Raw genomic sequence first — 23,020 nt, forward strand, 5'->3', positions numbered from 1 at the left:
CTATTGATTTTCACGGTCTGCTGGTTTTCCAATCAACAGCGGAAGTCTTCTAAAATAGTATCGTGATGGATTTCTAGTCGAATGTTTCATGTTGCTCTCAGCCAGGTTTTAGCGGAAAACACAGCTTTTGGAGAAGTCCCTATATCAACGCTCACTTAATGTGGATCAGGTTCAGTTTTGGTTCTATCGTATCGCAAAGAGATTTAACAACTACGTGCCATTGTCGTCGACAGGGAAGTCAGAATTCGTAAATCGATTTCTACTATTGTCACTCATTTATCTTAGAAGTGAACTCTCCTAGCAGTGATTTAAGACGATTGTTTTCTGAGGAGTTCTGTACATTTACGTGAAATGCTGAAGCACCCAGAGAGTCGAGATCTGCCATCGATGGCGCCGGACAGCATCACTCCACAGACCTCTTACAGTTCGGCCGACTTCAGTGATCGAGAATTTGGAAGTCATACAGGCGATAGCTTCAACGGATTCGACCATCAAGAAGCGTATCACATAAACAACGCTGACAAGACGGACATGCTGAATCATGAACCAGAGTATTATAGCTACCAAAAGAGACTTGACACTTACGCTAGGTGGCCAGCCTACAGCCCAATGTATCCCAGTGCTTTAGCTGCTGCGGGTTTCTTCTACACTGGGACAGATGATCGAGTAGAGTGTTTCAAGTGTGGTTTGCATTTACGGCAGTGGAAGGCTGACGATGACCCGTGGATTGAGCATAAACGACATCGACCCGCTTGTCGGTTTGTCAGGGAATGTGAAAATGAGGTGACTTGTCGTCCTGTGGAAGCTTCTACCTGTGTCCAAGAACCGAGCCAGCCTTCTTTTACACCAGCTTTCCCAAGATATGGAGATCGCATGTATCAAACCGAGCAACATGGCAGTCCACGTGACGATCCTGAAGAGTTGGTATATCCGGAAAGACCACAGTATGCCACCCAAGGGGGAGGGGAAGGAGGAGTGTATGGCAACCAAGAGCGGTCCTACCCTGTTGATAGTCAAAACGGTTTTCAACCAGTTTATTATCCAGCGGGAACACAAGAGTTTCAAGGAATAGAGCCGAGATTTGTTGAGTACACAGGACACGAACAAACAGGAACAGACAGAAATAAACACGTGGTGGTGAGACAGGGCTCAAATCAGGTGCACATAGTGGGATCAGCAGTCTACCGACTTAATCCTGAAGACAAACTTTACATACATGGCGGAGGACAAGGTTACCCCCCACAGGTGAGGTCTGAAAGAGAATTACAACCTGTTTACCAAGGAGCTCATCAGACGAGTCGACTTCCGTCTGTTGAGAAATGCCTCACTGGTTCACATCCTGCTCCCAGAGAACCCATCCAGTTTGGTTCACAAGTACAAATGCCTGGTGGAACCCAGTTTCCTCAGTCGACTGTTTCTTACCCACCGAGCAATGTTGGGCCATTTGGAAAGCAAGTTGGGTACCAGTACCCCAGCGAGAAAGGTTCAGCCGGTGAAAATACTCCCACGTTTCAAGAAGGAGGTTCAAACGTAAAGCATATGATGCAGCCGTTTCGAGAAGGCGATAAAATTGAATACGGAAGAGATGCATTGCACGAAACAAGAGCATCCATACAACTGTATGAGGCAGAGAGAAGGACATCGCGCGAGGATCAACTTTTGCAAGAAAACTGTTATAGCCCTCAGCAGTATCCTGGAACAAACTCTGAAAGAGATGTAACAGGCACTAAGCCTCAGCCACCCCAAGATAGAAGCAGGCGGCAGACTCCCCCCGGTCGTATGGTCCATGGTACGAGAAGGCCTTCTCCAGCCTTTATGGCCTTTCCAGTTAAAGATCCGAGCCTTCAGACAGCTCAGCGGCCGCTGATAAGACAGGAAGAAGCAAGGCATGTGACGTCATCATCCGACTTGTCCAACGAACATCATCGTCTGACGACATTTGTTGACTGGCCGCATGACCACCCTATACGTGCGTGGGATCTGTCGGCCGCGGGATTTTATTACCTGGGTACTGGTGATTCAGTCAAATGCTACAAGTGTAGCATTATGCTCCACAACTGGGACCCCACGGACACTCCCTGGGGGGAGCACAAGAAGTGGTCGCCCAGGTGCCCCCTGGTTTTAGAGCACAATAGTAGGCCACAGCATGTCCAGAGGCAGAACACAGCGCCTGAACAACGCGTCCAGCCTGCTCAAGAGGATCGTCAACGCGGACGCTTGGATCAGGGTCCAAATGATCGACAGGTGCCATACAGGAGTGGTAACCCGGCTCGGCCTGTTTATGGTACATGGGAAGGATCAGAACAGTATCCAGCAAGCAAAGTGTCTAATGGCTCAACTCCACGGAATCCATCAACAGAAGAGCAGCGCTCGCCCTGGTATACCCAGCCTATGGCGACTTCATCGGGGGAGGGTCACATGACTAGTGGAGGTCAGACCGGTCGTACTGAAGAATCTAACTCGAGGAGGTCAAGTGAAACTGTCCAAGGGCCCCGCTCTTGCTCTCCCAGAGGAAGTACCACAATAGAATTCGACATGGAGAAACTGGCCGATATGGGTTTCACTCAGCGAGAAATACAAGACGTAATTGCTTTTCAAATGGAAACTACAGGATCAAATTTCAGCTCGTATCCCGAGCTCGTTTCAGCTCTGTTGGAAAGGCAGCAGGCGAGATCCCCGGGCTACAAATCGTTCCCTCAGCCAATGACTCAAGAAGACGAAAGGCCACCTTCTCCGCCACGCCTCGACTTACCCGCGGAAGTGCTCCCGGGTATGACCAGTCTGCGAGAAAACGAAGACTTCCGAGAGAGGAATTGCCTGAGTGCTGTGACGTCACCTACTACCCTTCTACCGAACAGGACCAGCCTGCGTCGAACCCTTAGCGCGCCAGCGTCAAGATCGTCGGAATCGGAAGAATCACTGGAGGAGAAACTGGAACGAATGCAGGAGGAGCGCACATGCAAAATCTGCATGGACGCCGAAGTGGGTGTGGTGTTCCTGCCTTGCGGTCATTTCAGTTGTTGTGCTGACTGCGCGAATGGCATAGAGTTGTGTCCAATGTGTCGTAGCCCGATACACGAGATGGTCCGTACGTACTTATCTTAAAAACCACTAGTTATTATCTACTAGTGAGTGGTCCTTTTAAAAGGGTTATAGCACAGGAAGACAACAACGCTATGTTGTCGTCGGTTCACATGTTCTGTAGATACTGCACTAACATTTGATAACAGAACCTCGTGCAGGCTGTGCTGGTAACAAGTTGTTGACATTTTCTTTTCCGTTATACTAACAGGCTCATTGAAAAGGTTAAGTTACTCTTTTTTAACCGGGGCAGCCGTCGCGAGATAACTTCTTTGTTAGGTGGTTTCATTTTCTTTAAGAAGGGAGGAATAGAATATTATATTTTAGGGAACTTCGTAATCGCTTATAGCCAGATTAGCAAAACAGCAAGCAAGACTGCTCAAATTGACTGCTTTTTTTAATCAGTAGTAGTAGATACACAAGATTAGAATTCAGAACTTAGTAAAAGTTTTGACCATAACAGGATAAGGTATGCGCAGTGCGGGCTAGTGGGCAAACGTTCTTGCAAGCTAATTGGCTGATTCGATAGAAACAGTTCGTGGCACCGCGCGCGGTTTTTTCATGTACTGCCAAAAAGTAAAAAACACTAAGCAATAAGACTGATCACTCTTGTCTTTCACGCGGCTCTTGGCCGCTCGTCAACTGTCGGACAATAGGTATCTCTAGCTCGCATCCTGACTGTTTATCGCTCGTCATAATGTTAACAAGCAATATTTCAGATTAACAGTTTTGTTTCTGTAGAGGAACGAGAAAGCTATTATACACTGCTATTCAGCAAGAAGCGGAAAAAATATTTCCAGGGTGATCAAGTAGAACTGAGATTTTTACGTTTCAATTAGCACACCTTGCATGAGGTTAGATTTGCATTGATTGAATTATTTTGGTAGCAGATTTACATCATTGATTTTATTGAGTGCTTAATGAAGGGTTTCAAATTGATTGTTGTGTAAGTTTGAACCAATCAGAGAGCTGGAAAATCCGTTGGGTATTCAGCGATATCTAACTAATCTAAGTGTACGTCAACGGTAACTTTTTTCAGTTCATGTGTCGCTGCTATTAGGGAGTGTAAGCAAACCACGACGGATACGCCAAGGGGAAATTGACGTCACCGAACAAAGGGTTCAATGAGCAAACAATGGCTGTGCACGTGCGTTATAAATCTTGGTATATTTCTTAGCCATCCTCTGCAATACCACAACGTGAAATAACCAAGTTCTGCGTATTTTGGAGAACGCGATTGACGGCGGCTAATTTTTCTTATATTCATTTGGAATTGAATGCTGGCATGACGTATTTAACTTGAGCAAGTTCTGAGACCGATAGGTGCATTGAACAGATGAAATAGAAATTCATTTTTTACCAGGCGCTGTCCTTGGGGTTTCCGTCGTCATTGCTTAAACTCTGTTGTCTTCAACGGGACTGCTTGAACGTCGATTCAAATAGTCGTGCTTCCCTTCCATGACCTACGCGTTCATTCAGACTTAAGATTAGTTCATTGAAATTAAAATAAACATGGTAATTTTCAGGTTTTCTCCCACTGGCAAGTTGTTAAAGTATAGACTATTCCACGCTCGGAAATGAGATATGATCTTCTGAAGATACCTCATAACTTCTTTTATTAAAAACTAGATCATTGAATAATGCAGTTCGAGAGTTTTCATTGGCCTGGCCATCATGGGTTATAAGCCATTTTAATCCATGAAATATTTTCGCTCGTTCGCAATTGGTCTAAACGCATCACGTGACTGAATATGCCCCAGCTAAAACCGGAGATTATCCGAGTGATATTCTCCAATTTTCAAACCGCGCGTGTTTCGAAAAACATTTGAAGGAGCCTCCATTTGGCGCGAAAATATATAGAGGATATTACACGGTGGCGAGATATGAATTTTATGTTCTCGTGGCAAGAACAATATCTCACGAGTGAGCTTCGCTCACTCGTGAGATATTGTTCTTGCCACGAGAACATAAAATTCATATCTTCGAGCCAACGTGTAATGTTCTTTTTATTATATGGAGACTAAATATTGAAACCAATTCAACAAAAGCAAAAGGCGGGAATCGTGACGTCATTGAACGATACGACACTCACAAAGAGGACATACGGAAAATGCGCCACTCGGGTCCCGGATGAAGTGGCGTATGGAATCTACGAGTGGTTTAGTTCCCAGTAAAACACTCTTCTCCATATAATAAGCTCGAATATACCATGCTCTACAAATACGCTAAGCGTGCGCGTGATTTCTTGGGGCGTTTTATTTTTATTTTAGTTTAGTTTCTATATTTTGGAGGCGTTTTTAATAAAACAATTATTCCACTCGCGTTTGTTCGATATGAGAGGATTATAGCCAACTCATATCCAACTTGCGCTCGTGGAATAATTTTTAATAAATATTATCTACGAGACATTTGCTCAATTCATTTGAACCGCCATGCTAGTTCAGAGAGAAAAAAAATATACGATCTGCTTCTAGCGAATCAGTCAAATACTAAATATACTCGTGATGCGCTTATTTTGCGCCAAATTAAGTGCAGTTAGGATGTACACTTCAATGCTACTGTTCCTGCCTCGCGACTGCTGTCATCGGTCACCGACGAAACGCAACGGCGCCTGGAGACGAGGCAGCTATTAGTGAACAGTTTGACACGAGTAGTGCACCTTTGTGAAGGCGCTTCTAAGGGCATGCTGAGAAAAGTCATGACGGTGGCGACACACAGACGAGAAACACGTTTCTGGTTTGGTTGTGGGCATGCCACCGTAGATAAAGAGCAACCGCTGTGACGTTTGGTGGGTCATCTTTCGATTTCGCCCAGAGGACCCAATAAAACTCTTCGGCAATACGGCGGCCATTTTGAATTCTTTTGTTTCAAATAGGTATTATGGGATGCTCAGGGGGCAAATTAGTATGTATGTGCCCCCTAAGCATCCTATAATAACTATTTGAAACAAAAGAATTCAAAGTGGCCGCCGTATCGCTGACCAGAAGCATTGCAACTGGCAACGAGGTTGTAGGTGTCCTTGTGAATTGCAACTAGCACATGCGTAGAAACGTTTTTCTTAACTTCAATCTCGGTCCCAAAGCGAGTTTTTTTTTTTAATAGGTTTCAAATAGGGGACGGTTGCTTGTAATTTGTTTCTCTCTCAAACATTTCAGTCCAGTAACATACAAATCCACAAGTAACAAGTTCTGTGATACATTTACACAAAAACCAGAAATCATTTTGAATTTGTAAGTAAAACCCAGCCCGTATAATAAGTAATATGACTGACTATTTAACTTCTCATGGTGCTACAAGCCAAGCCCGCCGTCAAATTTCCCTCCAGGTCTTTTTCATTGCACAAATTAAAATGTCGCCGTGAATGTTGAGTCCAGATATATAATTTATCTCAGACACGTCATTAATTTGGTCAGAAATTGAAAACCTGCTTTCACACTATAGTGTAGCTCTTGACGTGTCTTTTTATGATAATATTTCACTCAGGCTTTTTCAACAGCAAAAGGTCATATAGATCTACGTTTCAAAATAAATAGAAAGCTATAAAAATACACCTTCATTTGTTCAGTTTGACGATCTTTGTTCAAATCACTAAAATTTATTTACACTTTGAAAACATATTCCGTAGTCACTTACGTCCCTCAGTAGGGGTGCACCGATTTTCTCTCTAATCGTTGGCGACGAATCCTTTCAGTACGAATAGGTCCACTAAAATTGTGTTACAAAAGCATCTTTCCAGTGAAATCTTGAGGAGTTTGATCTCTGTAAGGTTTTTAGAAACCGGAAGCTCTTTCGCCTAGGTACCAAAAACGTTTCGAACCTTCTCAACCTCACACGATAACTTCCCTGCCTTACTGATATTCTTGTGTAGAGTCTTCTCTTTGACTTGCGTAGAAATACCGCTGACATAGACAGGAAGAGAACGGTCCATTCGCACTTCATTGGTTTCCAGTTTCTTTTGCTCGATCTCTCGTGCCCAGTCCTCCCATCTATCTGGCGCGGCTGACACGTGATTGAGCCTAAACCAAAGTGGTCAGCGTCACTTTGACACCTAGTTATGCTGCACTTAATTGGTTACTGCTCCAGCTCCTACAGCATGGGGTCTACTTGACGCAGAGAAACCCTTTCACACAGGCAAGGAACGTGTCTAGGCTTTTTCTGAACCGCACCTTGTTCAGTCTGTCCAGTGATAACTTCATGTCGCTGGGAGTGAGTTGATTAAATGCGTCTAAAAGACGCTGACAAACAACCTGGTCCGTCTGTTGTGCCAGAAGACTGCGAACCAACTCGGTATAATACATCTATATAGAAAAAAAAAGAAAAAAGAAAAAACAAGCAAAAAATTCAATAGTGGCACCTCAGTAGTATTCTTTAACGACTCTGACGAGGTAATAGGAAACCCTGATCAAGAACCACAAGTTCACGACGTGAACATGGTTACATTGGTCACGGACTCTAATTTCTCAATGCAAACATGGACTCACAAATAACCAAGAAGGCAGAGAGGGTGAGGGGCCGCCAATCTTTCTCATCTCCCTCCCTCTACCGACCAGCTTGCAATGATTACAGTGAATCTTTTCGCGCGCCCAACGATCTGACAAAATAGAGGCTCTGATCGTCTAAGCAGGAATGGTAAGGATTAACAATCCGCGTACTAGTATTGTAAGGTTAAATTATTTGTTGATAGCGTCATAACCTGGTGACAGCAAATCAAGGCGAGAAACGCTTCTGCTGCAGGTTGAAGCAGATCCATGTCAAAGGACTGTAGAAGGAGCATGTCAAACAGAGTCTGGAGAAGGAAAACGAAACAATGTAAGATAAAAAGTAGTGACAACCAGATCTTTTGGGTTTCTCTCTGTGCATGTCACACGTACCGTTGAGTGACAGAAATTATCAGCCAGTTCTTACACTTGCCTATACAGTGTTCAATCAATCAATCAATCAATCAATCAATCAATCAATCAATCAATCAATCAATCAATCAATCAATCAATCAATCAATCAATCAATCACTCACTCACTCACTCACTCACTCACTCACTCAATCAATCAACGACAGTGACTTTGTTATAGTGCCAGAATATATAGCCGAGGGTATAGACCCTCTAATGCGGGTATATACCCTCTAAATGAGGGTATAGACCCTGTAATAATTGGGGACACTTCAATACTGTCTTATTTTTAGAGTCGAAGCCACCGTCTTTGAGTACCTTCAGGAAATGCTGAAGAATCTCGTGCATGGGAACTTTCACATTTTTCTGTATTTCAAGGTAGCAGTGCGTTGCTAAGGACGATAGAGCCTCCAAAGACATTTTGGTTACATCTGGTCCATAGCTACATCATTAGTCAAGGAAAACACTAAAACAGGTCAGTTAATCTGGGACGAGTCTCATCCCGCAGTTGCTTGTGGGATAGCCTCTTCCGCGCACGATCCTGATGCTTGTCACACAATCTTTCCTCCAGGACGAAGGAAGGGCGCGTGACGATCCATGAAAACGTCTGTGCAGGAGGCTACTCGTGGGACCGTCTTGGAGACAATATGGCATCTGTCTTTTGTTTTTTTGTTATAGTGCCAGAATATATAGCCGAGGGTATAGACCCTCTAATGCGGGTATAGTCGCCGAAGATTTCTTCTCGTTCCTAAAGTAGGAATGAAAATAAAGGAGGTAACTTTCCCAGTCTAAGATGAGGATTTCGTCAATCTTGGAGTAACAGTATCTCAACAAAATTAATGGAAAAGGATACTTTGAGAGCCCCACTTCTAATGAAGCCATTAGGTTCTTGAAAAGTTCGTCTGGCAAGAGAGATATCTTAGCTGGGTACATCTCACACAGGCAGGTCGTAAGTTTGAAAAACTCGGAACACAGCACCGGAAACTGAAACAAATAGTCAATTACTGATTTATACGGAACTTTGAGAAAGAAGTAATTCCACTCTCGCAAGCGATAAATTACGAATGTATGAACAAAAACTGAGGTGCGGGTGGGCTCACCTTGAGTACTTCGGAGGACATAAGAGGAATGACTATATGAAGACCGTACAGAGCTACGTCAGGCGCTGATACTTTCTGGTCTTCTACAAATGAGAGGGACAAACATTAGGGTCTCCATCGAACTGGCTACTGTATATAGAGGAACATACGCGGCTTAAGGCTGTCCAACTTCCTTCCCAGTGTATTACCTCGATGGAATCATTGAACACGCGTACTGCAAGGTCAAGTCTGTATACGAGCCCAGTGGCCCAACAGGCCGGTCCTTATCTCCGGTTTCATGTTTTTCACTGAACACACGTACGTTCATGTAAACTATCATCTTCGTCACCTTCCCGTATCCTCGTCTCGTCTGTCGATGTAAATTGCTTTGAATGGAGGAGCAAGTCTTAAGAACAAACTAAATAAACTGGGATTGTCTCCTCGTCAGCGTAAACCGTTCAATCAACCAGAAAGGAAAACGAGAAAGGAAAACAAGTATCCGCTTAAACAAGTTTCCAATAACATTTTCATTCGGGAATAAAAACTTCGAGGCTATTCTTTGCCGGGCTTTTTGTGCCCCGAAATACGTCCACTGGTATTTTGAAAACGCTGGCTTTCAACACCGAGAAAAATTATTTAATTCAACAGTTAACCAAGTTCACTGACCTGAGCCAAAATTAAGGATATCTTTAGACAGCAGGTTAGTTAGGAGTTTTATCAGAAGAAGAAGGTCGTTCAGTTGTTCCTCTTCTGTGAGAGCTTCCTCGCTTACTTTTCCTGAAAAAAAAAATTCGTTTCGATGACAACAGAGACCTTGAGAACTCAAGCAGCAGAGGAAACCATTTATCAGCTTAAAGTGTACAATTCTAACGCCATTACCTCGGGTAACATTCGTGTGATTTTTAATCATGTTGGCATCATTTCCACTTTTACATGTACGTCTATCTAACCCCTTATAGTGTTTATTTCCCAACGAAATTATTTCGAGGATTGTACGTAAGAACGGCAAATAATTAATGGTGTACTTACCTAAGTTACATTTTCCGTACGTTTGAACAAGTGCCATACAGACTTCATAAAGCCTTGGTATTTCATCCTAAAGAACATGTCATACAAAAAACTTTAACACAAGGAACGGATCTCAAGAAATTTTCGGATCCTATATTATTCGCCACATTTACAGTAGCATGTTAAAGCCTAGTTCACACTGGCGACATAAACATATAACGACATAGGAAGGCCGTTATGTCGTTATTGTGAACATCCTGGCATAACGACATAATAGCAACATAACAGCATGAACATAACGACAAAAGGAAAACGCTGATCTTTTCCTTACGTCTTAATGTCGATGTTCAAATTACCGACATAAGCGATTAAGACGTTGTGTCGTTACGTCGCTAGTGTGAACCAGGCCTTACAATTATGATTTTCTTTTTCGCAGCTGGAGTGCTTAGCATTTTTGCAAAACCGTCGTATCTTTAGTCAACCTTACATCGTTTACCCATTTGTTGAGTTATGTTTATTCTTCTTTTCTTATATTTATTCTTCTCGAAGTCAAACTAGAGACACACGAGTACGATACAGAGTTTTCGTCATGTCGCATGCCACGTCGTAGTTCCCCGATGTCCTGAGCTTTAAATCAGTTTTACAAACTAAGAGAACATACATAACACACATACATAACACTCTTCGTGCGTAAGTAGCACATAAGCCCATGTTCTCTTAGTTTTACAAACCAAGAGAACATAGGCCTAATAAATCAAGGGCAAACAAACATTTTTACAACTCACCTCATCAAGATAAGTAATTTGAGAGTCAATGAGATCAACATAAAATTCCAAAACCAGGACAACCACTTCAGGACAGTTTTGATACACATTTAACAGCGCCACACAGTTTGTAAGCACGGGCATGAGATAGCTGAACAGCGTGCGTGCATTGCGGAGATTTGATGCCAGTGCCACGCCTCTAAAGGACTCCAGTAAACTCTGGACTTGACTTTTAATTGGTTCCTTTTGAGATGATTTTGTGAAGTCCGGCTGGTGACAGATTCCCAAGAAGTAAGACTGTAAGGTCTGCAACAGCTGCAAAGAAATAGTACGGTGTTTCAGTATTTGTCTTCAAACTAAAACTAACCTTAGGTACAGTGTCAATAGAGCGGTTTGCCGTTAAAAGTCGTAAAACCAAACCAGAGTCATAACCCTCGTCAATCACAAAGGACACACACCATCCATTGAACCAATCAAAACTCGAAGCAAATACATATAGCTGACACGAAGCGCGGGAAAATGTGAGCGGTAGAGCTACGATTGGTTCTGGATTTAGTTGTGATTGTATGACAAAGTGGCGCGCGTTTTTTAAGCCAATCGCTCAGCGAGGTAATCATAGCCAAGGCAAAAGAGAATTTCTTTCGACACTCGGAAGAAACCATTCTAAACACGCACAAGCTAAAATGGAGAACAAGGCTGCAGGTTGTGGTCCTTTTGGTGTCTTATTTGTCGTTGCAGGTTTTGAATTTTCCCGCGCAAGTAACAACCAATCAGACGCTCTACACGAATTTAAATCTACGTCATCAGTAAGGAATTTTTTGGGTAGAGCTTTCCTGATTGGTTGTAACGACGCAGGACGCGGGAAAACGTAACCAAGCAACAGCGAATCAGAGACCCCCCACTTCTCACCTGATCTAAGTACTTCTTCCTGACAGCAGTATCGTCCTCAGCCGAGCCTGCCAGGACCAATGCCTGCGTGAGGAAACGCAACACCTCAGGTGGCAGCTCATGTAGCAAGGCTGTTTTAGACATGTGTTCCTGTGCCAAGAGCCACAAGCTTTCAAACGAGATGGCTACCTCTGCTCTGTGGAGAAAAATCAACAATCAGCATTTTAGTGAAAAGTAAATTTTTTGAAAACTTTCTAACAGTCTCAGAGCAGAAACAGAAAGCAATAGATACATGTGTACCTGTTTTTGTTGTTTACCAAACTTAATAACAACATGGCAGAATCCTCGACAATCTGTGACTCTGCAGACCATCCAGACAAGTTGGTCCTGACCTTATCCAAAAGAAACCCTAAGGTCCATTTGCCGCCATCTGTGCCTGTCCCGAACACAGACACGAGTGTCACGCTCAGCTGGTCATACTCCTTTTCATCCGGTATCAGATACGACTTGGCCCAGTGTCGCAGACACCAGACAATTGTCCGTCCCACCTGTGGGCTCAAAAGCTCTGACAGTTCAGAGGCTAAAGCGAGTTTTTCCAGATTTGCTAACCGGAAGATGACTGATACAAGTCTCACTACTGGGTCAACCCTTGAGTAGTCCAGTACAGTATTTGAATCTCCTACAACGGGAATAAAATGCCAGTGAGCGAGGATGTAGTTTCAAAATTTGGGGATAAAAGAGCAACGCAACACACTCATAATGTCTTGGCTTTGACAGAGGGCTAAAAAGATGTTTCACTTAATCTTCATCTCAGTCAATGCACTATTCAAAGGAAGCATTAAAACTCTACTTTCTAGTGGTGTAGTTTTTTCAATATTCTGATTGCAACCTGTTTTCCTCTCGAAAATCAAAAAGGAGAATAGATCGTTTTCACTGTCACGCAACAACAAAAAAATAAATCGAGAACCATCCAGTGGAAAAAGCTATGAAGTTATGATGTTATAGAAGATAACTAAATAAGGCACTTATCCAAATTTTAGGCATGTGCGTTTCCCCAAACTTCAGATATTCGTCGAAATGTTTCGCCGATATTTACAGAGCCCAGTATGAAAACGCCATGTACCTCCGTGGTACACCAATATGGCGGCCGGAAAATAGCGTAAACATCTGGAACTTACTTTGGCTGTCTAGGTGACTGATTATCAGTACTGATCAAACAAGCATTTACATAACCACTTTTCATAATGCTCTAACTTCTAAAAAGGCTCAAAATCATGAGATAAGTACATATTTTTCGACAAACTCGTTCGTAAGCCGTGTGTCACGCACCTCCATAATCCTGAAATTCAAAATGCTCTAGATTCCAAACGAAGCGCGCTATTGAGCTGTAAAATTGTAAACAGATCTAAATATACCGCCTCTTATGCCTGACGAGGATAAAAACTTTGGTGGCTCTTTAGTTTTGGATTTTAATAAGTGATGACGTCACGTGAAAACGATCTATAGGGCGGAGGTTTAAGACAAAAAGGGACTGGAACAAAACAAGGCCATGGAACACAAGAAGACCTCCTCTACCAAACACCCTTTTTTGCATGTGCATTTGGAATGATAAATGCCCGAGAATTGATGAGAGAAAAGGCCGACTAGAAGCAATCAAGACAGTAACATTACTCTTCAGACTGAAAGATAATCACTCTACACAGAGTTTTCCAGAATTTTCACTCATAGGTTAAGGTCATTCCACTGAAATAGAACCTGCACTGAGATTTTTGTGAAACTTTGCCTATTGATTGTTTATATTATAGGAACTTAAATTTTGAAATAAAAATGAGGGGTCCCCATGTTCGTTTAGGAGCAACAGCACCTTGTGTATACCCATATATAAAATGCTTATAATAGCACCATGATTGTAGTCACGATTGCTTGCTAAATTCACGTTTCCGACGATTGCTTTTTGTTCTACACTGAGAATTGGTCCATATTTATTTTACACAGAGAAATTTATTTCTCAATTCAAAACAACAGAAAAAAATGATAGGTCACCATACTCGTTTGACGATTTACCTCTACGGCGAGGTCCAGCTGTAAAGAAAAAGCCGCCATTTTTTAATGCGCGCGTGCTAATCACGCATGAAATTATGCGCAGTAGGGATACGCAATGCAATACTGGGTAATAACCTTAAGCAAAGTAGAAAAACAAATACTACCATAACATTCGCCTTGATGTTGATTTTGTGATGCACAAAGAGTCTGAAAAGTGGCCTGAATATCAACTTGACTTTTTAAACTTGATGAATATGATATAATTTCTTGAGGAATGAGCGGTGTCTCGCCTATGCTTTCATCAGCAAGCAGATAGCCAGAAATCAGAAGAAGCCAATGAAGGTCCTCATACAGGTTATCCGCACTTGACAATTCAGAGGAGATAGACCCTACAAACAAGATGTAAAATGCGGTGTTCAAGATCTAACAAATAAACTATCATAAAAGTCAGTCTGTCTATCATTCTGTCTTCGTTTAATTGCTTGTTGAAGGAGCAGTGGACAAATGTTAACCATATTAAACTCTGGGCCCTGAGGTCTAGGTTTGAAAACTACAATAGCTGGATTAACTGTATTGTGCTCATGGGAAAGGCACTTTACTCTTAGAATTAAAAAGCCTCTCTTCACCAAAGGAGTATAAATGGGCACTGGTGAATTGTAAGCCTAAACAGTGTGGGCAACTGTCAGTAACGACTGAATTTTAGATTTTCATAAGGGAGTGAGTGGCAGGGGTTTCATAAGGTATTTGAACATCATTCATGTTGGGCTTTACAGGACATACCTGCAGAATTTTTGACAGCAGAAAGATACCTCTCAAACTGACCAGCCCTACTTTCCAACAACTTTGTCAGGAGGTTAAGAGCATGACCAGGTACAATACGACCAAAACTTCCGATAGTAGACAACTGATCAGCAAAGAGTTCTCTGTCATCACTATCAAGATCACAGATCTCATCCAGATGAATGCCATTGCTGACTTGAGGTGAAAACGTCCCACGCAAGCCATCTGGAGCAGCCAAGTGACACTGAACATAGCAGTTTAATATCCTTGTAGCACTTTCATTGAAAAGTCCAGCTGGAAACTGTTTAAAGTGCTCCAACAGACTGGCCCATCCCTCCAGGAATTGTTCAACAGCTTCTATAAAGCTTGTGTCTTCTGAGTTAAGCTGGAAGCAAGGAGGCATTTAGAGAAATGAAAAACTAAGCAAAACCCGACTACAAAATCAGCTTATCAATTGAATGTAAATCTAAGTAAATAAGAACAATGCAAGCTCCAGACCTATCTACCTGCAATGCAAAATCTTTAAAAAATACATCTTGGAAAGAGTTTGGTTATATATTAATGCTTAAAATTTTCTTGTAACTGCCCTGGCTGTCAAATTACTAAATCACCCCACCAGCATGGCGCATATTTACTTGAACAGTAATATCAAAATAGCCCATTTCCAAGTTGCCTTAAGCTTCTGTATCAAGGCGAGGCCTGGTGTACAACCATTCCTATGAAAATGAGCTTCATTCGCATGTGAATGAAATGTCATGTTCATATGAAAGAAGGGGCACTAGAACTTGCTTTGAGAAAGAGGCTGAAGGTAATTCAGAAATGGCCTGTTGGAATCATTTCTCTACTGCATTGTACTTCACAACAATCTAAAGATATTGGATTGATTCTCAAATAAAGGTTTTGTAACTATAAGGACAAAAAACTTGTCTCTCGATAGTGTCTCGAAAAAGTTTATTTGGATAGGAATAGTGGAGTAATAAACTCTTGAAGCCATTTTCATCACTCACTTCTTCCTCCTTGGCAACTGCTTGTAAAAACGAACATGTCAAGTCTGTCATGGCATTTGTGAATAATCGAAGTGTATCAACGTGTATGGCTTTGAATGCTGAACAAGGAAAAACGTAGAGAAGACGGTTCACAATGCTTCCGAGGCCCAATGCCGCTTGTCCATTCATCTCCAGGCTAAAGGAAAACAACAAAACATAACAAAGAAATATTCAGTTTTGGAGAAACTTTTATTGCTATCTTCATCCTTTACAAAGCATTCAGTTCTTTCAGATTTCAAAGCTGCTTGAAGAATCAGGCTTGTTATTCAGTATAGTATCCAATGCAGTAGGAGTGGAAATACATTTGCTCCAGCTGACCACTGCCTGACACACACCTTACCTTATCTTAACAAATAAATTATTTAAGTAAAATGTATTCTTCAGAAAGGTGGCCCACTTATTCTGATTTTTTTAACATGAAGCAACTGGATATCTTGCTACCCCCTACAGATGGGATGCTGAGCAGTGTGGGTCCCCACCACCCCCCCTCCCCCCAGCATTGTGTTGGGTTAACCTGGTAGTCTGGTAGTCTGCAGGTACCCATCACACCTTGATGGAGAGAGGCACTGTGAGAGCAAAGTGTCTTGCTAGAGAACACAGCATAACAACTCCAGCCAAGACTCTAACACAGACCTCCTGATCCCAAGTCCAATGCACTAATCATCAGGTCACCACGCCATGCCCCCTCAATTACGATGCAATGGTTGAACTAAAAGTACAGCTGTACTCACCTTTTTGAAAGCTGTAAAAATCCTTGCACAAAATTGGATAAATAGTGTGTTTGTGATATTGTATCTGGGAGTACTGCACCACAGAGAGAAGCAAGCTGGATTAAGCACTGACCACAATGGTGGCACAACTCATCATTTGCCTGCAACTTCACCTGAAGCTACAAGGAAAAACATTCATATGAACAAGCTTTGTTCTATTTGTTCAGCATTCTTCCATAAAGTCAGTCTGTCAACAGTTCTTATGGCAAGTTGCATTGGTGGCAGTCAGTCAATTGAGGTGGAAACAGCTGACAATAATACTGCAGGCTACTTGCAATATTCATTGTATGCAAAGGGACAGACCATTATATTTTTGAGGGAGGAGGTTTGGACAATTTTTTGGAGCATGAAATTTTTTTCTCACACATAGGTTGTGCATGATATTTTTGGTGGGAAATAGCTTGTGCAAGAATTTGTTTCGAAGTCAAACACAGGACCTGGATTGAAGAAAGCACTTGCTCCCTTTTTTCCCCAGCCATGGCTCCCTTTGCCTTTTTTTTTCAGCAGTTTTTGTAGTTAAATGTAGAAATGGCATCAACTCGGAAAAAAATCCGAGTTCCAAATGGCATTTGAACCCACAATCCTCCATGATCTGGCCAGACGCTCTAACCACTGAGCTACTGGAAACTCTGTGGTGATCACAGAGGGTCATGGATTCAAATCCCATCTGGAACTCAGATTTTTTGCGAGTTGAGGTCATTTCTACATTTAACATTTCTTATAATACTCACTTTGGACTGTTTTTGCTGTGTAGGAATTATCTTTTTCGGAAATAACCCACTCCTACCTCCTCAAAAAAATAATGGTCTGTCCATGAGTTTCATACACAGTGGCATGTTCCCTGACTTGATAGGATTTTTTTTCTTTTCTCAATCTTAAAATGTTGTTTGTTTTTAGTAAAATATCATTACATGTAGCTCTTACGGTGTCTTTGAAGTTTCTCCTGGGTTTGTAACCAATTATTTCAAGGTTTTTTTCAGTCTTATAGAAGATGTACTTTTGAAGTGTCACAGCATAAAATTTGTACCTTGAAAAAAAGCTCCACTAGTGCAGGGTCAAAGAGAAGTTCTCTCCAAGATGAACCTGGTTTAAACAAAGTCACAGGTGCCATCTCCCCCAACAGAGGACATCTTTTGTGATGTGAGTTAGTCAAGGAAGAAAGACTTTCTTTGTCTTTAGAATAAAAACTCTATTAATAAGTAAAGATATTGATTCAATTGAGGCCTTGAGCTACTGTATTTTAATCCCAAGCCTTCACTGTTCTACGGCCGCATCAGGGAATGATATGAAAGTGGTGTAGGTGACGTGAATGATAGAATATATTAAGGACAATGAGTGTAAATATATGGACAATAGCTAATGAGTTTAAGTGATAAAGCGGTTAAAACAACAAATTTGGCTTGGAATTAAAATACAGTAGCTCAAGGCCTCAATTAAATCAACATATTTATCTATTCCATAATGCTATTGAAGGACAACTTCAAACCTCTATTAATAGGCATTTGCCGGAAAAACAATGGTTTGTCCACCTCATGAATACAAACAATCATATTGTCTTTCACTGATATAAGGACACAAACTTTCACCACATTTTAATTCTACAAACTAGTCGGTGGTTAAAGAGTCACTATAGAGCCAATGACAATGAGGATGACAATGGTGATAATGATGATCATCATGGTCATGTTTTTGTATCTATTCTCTCAACATGTTCCTGCCATTCATGAACACATGAAAACATGTGACCAGTACAGTGTATCTATCAACAGTGCAATATTTGACACTACAATTAAACCTCTCTAGTTTTATGCCATACAATGATAGGTGGCCATTGTCCAGTAACTTCAGCAAGCACATGCTAACAACTAAAAGGATATGATAGTGAGAAAAATCCCAGTTCAGGATCTGTTCTGCCAAAGACAACAATCGAACTAATGCTGAAATGTCTTCAGGAGATAGCAGGCTCAACTCTGTGAGTAAGGACTGCTGCAAAGTTTGTACCACCAGCATGAAGATTTGTTGAAGAACCTGCACCTGTTACAGAGAAAAGCCCATTACTGCTGATAGATCACTACCAGTGGACAGCATAGTTTGTTTTCTTTTTCTTTTCTCTTAAGCACTAGATACATATTACCATACATACAAATACGCTTTATTTCAACTGAAATAATCAGAGAAGCTTTACTGAGCTAATATCTTTGAGAAAGAAAGATAGTACTATACGGATAGCATTGTCAACCCTTTGAACATTTGGGCCCTGCTGAATAAAATCAAACTATTCTTATAGTCACTTCCAGGAACTAAATATGGCAAAAATTGTTCTGAGAATATTAACAGTAAATCCCTTTAAGATTGCCATACATACCTCAAAAGCTTTCTTGCAACGGATGTGGAATTCCCAACTCAAGCCAATGTCACTACTGCGTGTCAGGAATGCAAACTCATTCAATAAAGCCTTTAGGATCAAGCAACCCAAAATTTGCTACAAATGAAAACAATAAGCTTCAGATCAGTTATAAAATATTAGTGGCATAGAATTCCTTTGCTTTAGCAAGAACAAGATTTCTAAGATAACCTAGTGATGTCACAGGTTGATGAGAATAATAAAAAACCCTTTTCACTTTGTTTAGTAATGGCATTTGGAATTTCCACACTTTTTTAAAGCACAGATTTGGCAATGATGTGAAAACAAAATTCTAATTAACAAATTAAGAAGCCTTGACTGTGCTCTGTTCTGTTGTAAAACATGCAGGAAGTAGGAGAGCATGAAAGAAGTGGTGGGGGCAAACACAAGATGTAGTCGAGTGTTTCTCAAAATGACTCATGCAGCTATGTTTAATGCAGATAAAAAGCTTGTTGTCATTTTGTTTGTCTGAGTCATAGAGGACGTTTAATTTGAGTCAAATGCTGAGGCAAAAATTTGAACTTCAGCTTGCCATAGCTTGCATCTGTATTCTGACAAAGCATGCTGTTTCAAACAATCCGAAGGTGCAATTTCTGTACTCTCTACTTTATTACTAGGGTATCTAAAAGATAGTAATGCTGCGGCACATTCTGTTTTATGTCCAAATATAGTTCAGATCACCATTTGCTTTTTTGTCACGATCCCTTGTCACACCTCGCCATTGATGCGTCATCATGCATGAAATAGTGATCTGAACTATGTTAAAATAAAACGATACACATCAACTTCCCTTTTACCAGATCGCAAAAATCGAGAGATGTGGAAATTGTCGGAGCAGAAATCTAACTTACAAATTCTCTAATGGTACGCATTAAATGTCTCTAGAATGTTGACAGACTGTATCCAGGACGTGTCCATCATGAAGTGTGAAAATGCTAAAGCTTTAGCTTAAATTCATGTTTGGATGAAAAGGAATTACAATGGTAAACAGAGTAAGCCTCAGATAATGTCTAATTTAATACTCAGTTACTTATTGATACAAAGTCTAGAGGTTTTGCCTTGGGGAGGATCAGTTGAGTTGTATATTCACTGTACAGTACACTCTTTTATGAGAATGTAATCTGACTAAATAAACGTTTAATAAGTTATCTTAATACCCACCATGTCCCTATTATTGCTAGTCAAAAGCTGAGTAACATCTCTCAGCAAAGACTCTTGGATTGTTTGTGAATTTCCCAAAATGCTTCGCTTGCAAATGATAGCCACCACTTGCAAGACTTGCTCTTTGACATATTTTTGGATTCTATAAAGAGAGACAAAAACAAATTCAGTTAAATATATCTCTAGAACATCAGAGGCAGACCATAGCAATCAGTCGAATAATCACAAAGATCCACAATTTCAGGTCGTTGCATTGCACTGTGCTGCTTTGCTGTGCTTTGCTGTGCTTTATTTTGCTACTAGAAGACTCCATCCTTCTCGCCTGGTTAGATGTTATTCAAGCAAACCAGTTTTATATTTAAAACTACCAGATTTCTAAAATCATTGGGTGCATACATGAAGAGCTAACAGCATCTCCTATACGTAAACAAAAATAAGAAGGATCTGTGCAGTACAAGAGACACAATCCACAGGCATACATGACATAGTCAATGCTCAAGGGCGATTATGTGCATTTAGGATGGTTATGTGTAAGAATCCTTTACAGCAAAGCAAAATAATAGTAATAATAATAATAATAATAATAATAATCAATCTTTATTTGTGCTCACTCTTGCTAAAGAAAAAATTACCCCTTCAGACCACCCCCACGGACTACCCTGAATCAGTGCTGGAAATAACAGTCAATCATCAAAAGGATGGATTGACTCCTTTTCTTATGTTGAATGTTGATTTTCAGGAAGGACATGACATCTGAGAAAATAACCATTATCCAATAAACAATAACTGTCTCAGTCACAATTTCGAGCCCTTTAACCATGTATCTAACCAACTTTTTTGGATGGACAATAACTTCAAAGGAAGAAGTCAAAACATGTTGGTTAAATGATCAGACATCATGTCCAATCATTGTGTGAAATTGGCCAGACATACTCAACATTTGGTTGGACAATGTCTGATGACTGACTATTATTTCCAGCCTGATTCAGGGTAGTCCATGGGGGTAGTCTGAAGGGGTAAGTCCGCTGAGTGGATGTCAGGGTTTTCAACTCTCCCCTTGATTATGCCTCTCAAACTATTCTGTTACATTCCTTACCCATGTTTATGGGTCACAAATGTCAATAGAAATGATCTCAGGGATTCAATGTCTGCTTTGTCAAGAATGCTCCACTCACGAAGGATGGCTTCTTTGATGGTTGAAGCAGCTTGAAACAGCACATAATCATTCCTGCTTTGTTCTGTGAAAGAAAGAAAGCAGATTTTTACTTATAAAAGGGCAAAGAAAATCATCAACTTTAAGTATTCTGGAGCACAATGTACAACCCAGATTTTATTAGTTTTCTTCTGTAAATGAGCACAAACACTTGTCTTGTCTTAAAATTGTCTTGCATCTTGTTTTCTGCAGTCGTTAGCAGTGTTGTCAGTTCATTCGTGCATTCACATTCTTGTCTGTTCCCTCTAGAAATCCCCCCATGCCCTCAGAATTCCAGTCGTAAGTACCCCCCATGCCTTTGGATTTCCAGTTCAAAAGAACCCCCTTGCCCACGGAATTCCAAAGAGCTGCCCGTAGCATAGGTATGAATATTTTCTGGAATCACCCTATGTTCCAGCACAAACCAATTAAAAATGAAACTGATAAATATATTGATGACAACATGAACTGCCAAAAATCAATGTCAACAGTCAATGCCAAGTAATATTAGGAAAAGTTAAACGAGACCAATCGATGAAGAAGAGAACCGTGACTGTTAATTACACGATCGACTTTTATTGATTGTTAATTGCTGGCGATTAACCCCTGATCATTGATTTTCATCGAGGATTGTGTTAACCATAGTTTGTTCTGACTGAATCGATCAAAGACATTGTATGAGAAGGGTATTGTTATACTCTTAATTATTACCTAAGATGTGCTTGCATGCTGCATAAGGCGACTTAGATCTTCTAAAACTCAGGAACACTTGTTCGGCGGCTTGGCGCTGTTCTTGCGTCACCAAAGATGGCGGCGCCTAGGAAAGACACACGTGAAACCGGTTTATGCGTTCATTGATTTTGAATGATTTAAAAAGAAACATGCAAACACTCACCATCACTACAGAGGCCGAATGTTCCAGCTCCTGGATAGAAGTCATCATTGACCAGCCGTAAAACGATGTTTTGCGAGTGAACTACATCTTACATTGTAAACCGTTCAGCTAAACATTGTATTACTGCGATTTCCACTTGGAAGAATGGCACTAGCATTCCACAAAAAGTGGTATCCAATTTCCTCTCGGACAGTGACGTACACGTGGGGACCGGTGTGAAAAGGGAAAAGTAGCAGAAAATTATTTCCCCGCTACAGTATTAATAGTAAGGGTTTAGGAACAACCACAGAGAGAACTACGTTGCTAAAGAACAAAAATTTTCTGTCCATCTCTTTTCATTTTTAGGATTTCTCACCCAAATTAAAAGGGTAATATAGGTGTATAGATTTAGCCATGCCTAAAAGCGGAGCTCCTGGGCCCAGCTGTTCAAAGCCTGATTAAGATAACCCAGGTTAAGCGAGAACTTTGATTTAAATTTTGCAACTTTGCAGCGAGGTTTTCTGTAGATTGTTTGGCCTTCTGTTTTGAGTTTGAATAATCTCAAAATACACTAAACAAAAGCAGTAAAATATCTGTATACAAGAACTATTTATACTTCTGTTAACTTTCATCCTGGGTCAGCATTAACCAGCTTTCAAACAACCCGGTCCCATTTACAACAAGTTAATCTGACATGAGCCCGTGATCCAATAAAAAACCAGCACTTGGTCAGCGGTCAACTTTAAAAAAAGCGTGACCTCGGTGAGCTCTAAACTTGAGCCCGCGCTATGGCCATGTGATACTGGTTAGCGGATACCTTGTTTTGATGGGTGTCAATTAACCATAACATGGATGTACAATATCAAAGAAGGAGGCTACAAATCAAGGCTGTATGTTTCTGTCAACCTTTAAGCTGGAGTACAGCTGCCATTTTGCACGACTCTGTCGTCATGCTTAGGCGCCCATGAGCAATACCACTAGCCATGATAACCATACATGGGTATGGGGCTCCACTTGGCAGCCCTTCAGGCCACTGGAACT

At 41.2% G+C, this 23,020-nt stretch overlaps 2 protein-coding genes across 2 annotated transcripts; one reads left to right on the forward strand and one right to left on the reverse strand.

The window, feature by feature from the left end:
- The first annotated feature begins 20 nt into the window (after window positions 1-20).
- On the forward strand, window positions 21-4,726 carry LOC110060850 (uncharacterized). Its single transcript, XM_020767657.2, has one exon. The coding sequence runs from the start codon at window positions 352-354 to the stop codon at window positions 3,103-3,105; it is 2,754 nt and encodes a 917-aa protein (XP_020623316.1). The 5' UTR covers window positions 21-351; the 3' UTR covers window positions 3,106-4,726.
- A 1,911-nt stretch (window positions 4,727-6,637) lies between these two features.
- On the reverse strand, window positions 6,638-22,421 carry LOC110060856 (exportin-4-like). The gene is made up of 21 exons (XM_089282608.1): window positions 22,001-22,421; window positions 21,817-21,922; window positions 21,010-21,151; window positions 19,914-20,055; window positions 18,714-18,830; window positions 18,224-18,382; window positions 17,376-17,486; window positions 16,310-16,467; window positions 15,540-15,714; window positions 14,533-14,917; window positions 13,917-14,141; window positions 12,010-12,388; window positions 11,731-11,905; window positions 10,843-11,136; window positions 10,079-10,145; window positions 9,716-9,826; window positions 9,071-9,153; window positions 8,824-8,954; window positions 8,289-8,412; window positions 7,775-7,867; window positions 6,638-7,379 (listed from the first exon to the last, which is right to left on the reverse strand). Exons 1-21 carry the CDS (start codon window positions 22,046-22,048, stop codon window positions 7,182-7,184), a joined length of 3,423 nt encoding a protein of 1,140 aa, XP_089138734.1. The 5' UTR covers window positions 22,049-22,421; the 3' UTR covers window positions 6,638-7,181.
- Window positions 22,422-23,020: the final 599 nt, after the last annotated feature.

This window comes from Orbicella faveolata, unplaced genomic scaffold (assembly GCF_042242905.1).
Source record: "Orbicella faveolata isolate gen_17 unplaced genomic scaffold, um_ofav_v1 contig_12, whole genome shotgun sequence".
Lineage (NCBI taxonomy): Eukaryota > Metazoa > Cnidaria > Anthozoa > Scleractinia > Merulinidae > Orbicella > Orbicella faveolata.

Coding starts and splice junctions, on each gene's coding strand:
- LOC110060850 (XM_020767657.2), top strand. CDS start 352: ATGCTGAAGCACCCAGAGAGTCGAGATCTGCCATCGATGGCGCCGGAC.
- LOC110060856 (XM_089282608.1), bottom strand. CDS start 22,048: ATGATGACTTCTATCCAGGAGCTGGAACATTCGGCCTCTGTAGTGATG. Junction 16,468..17,375: donor TAGTGGAGCTTTTTTTCAAG/GTACAAATTTTA, acceptor TTTTCCTTGTAG/CTTCAGGTGAAGTTGCAGGC. Junction 7,380..7,774: donor CCTTGATTTGCTGTCACCAG/GTTATGACGCTA, acceptor TTTTCTATATAG/ATGTATTATACCGAGTTGGT.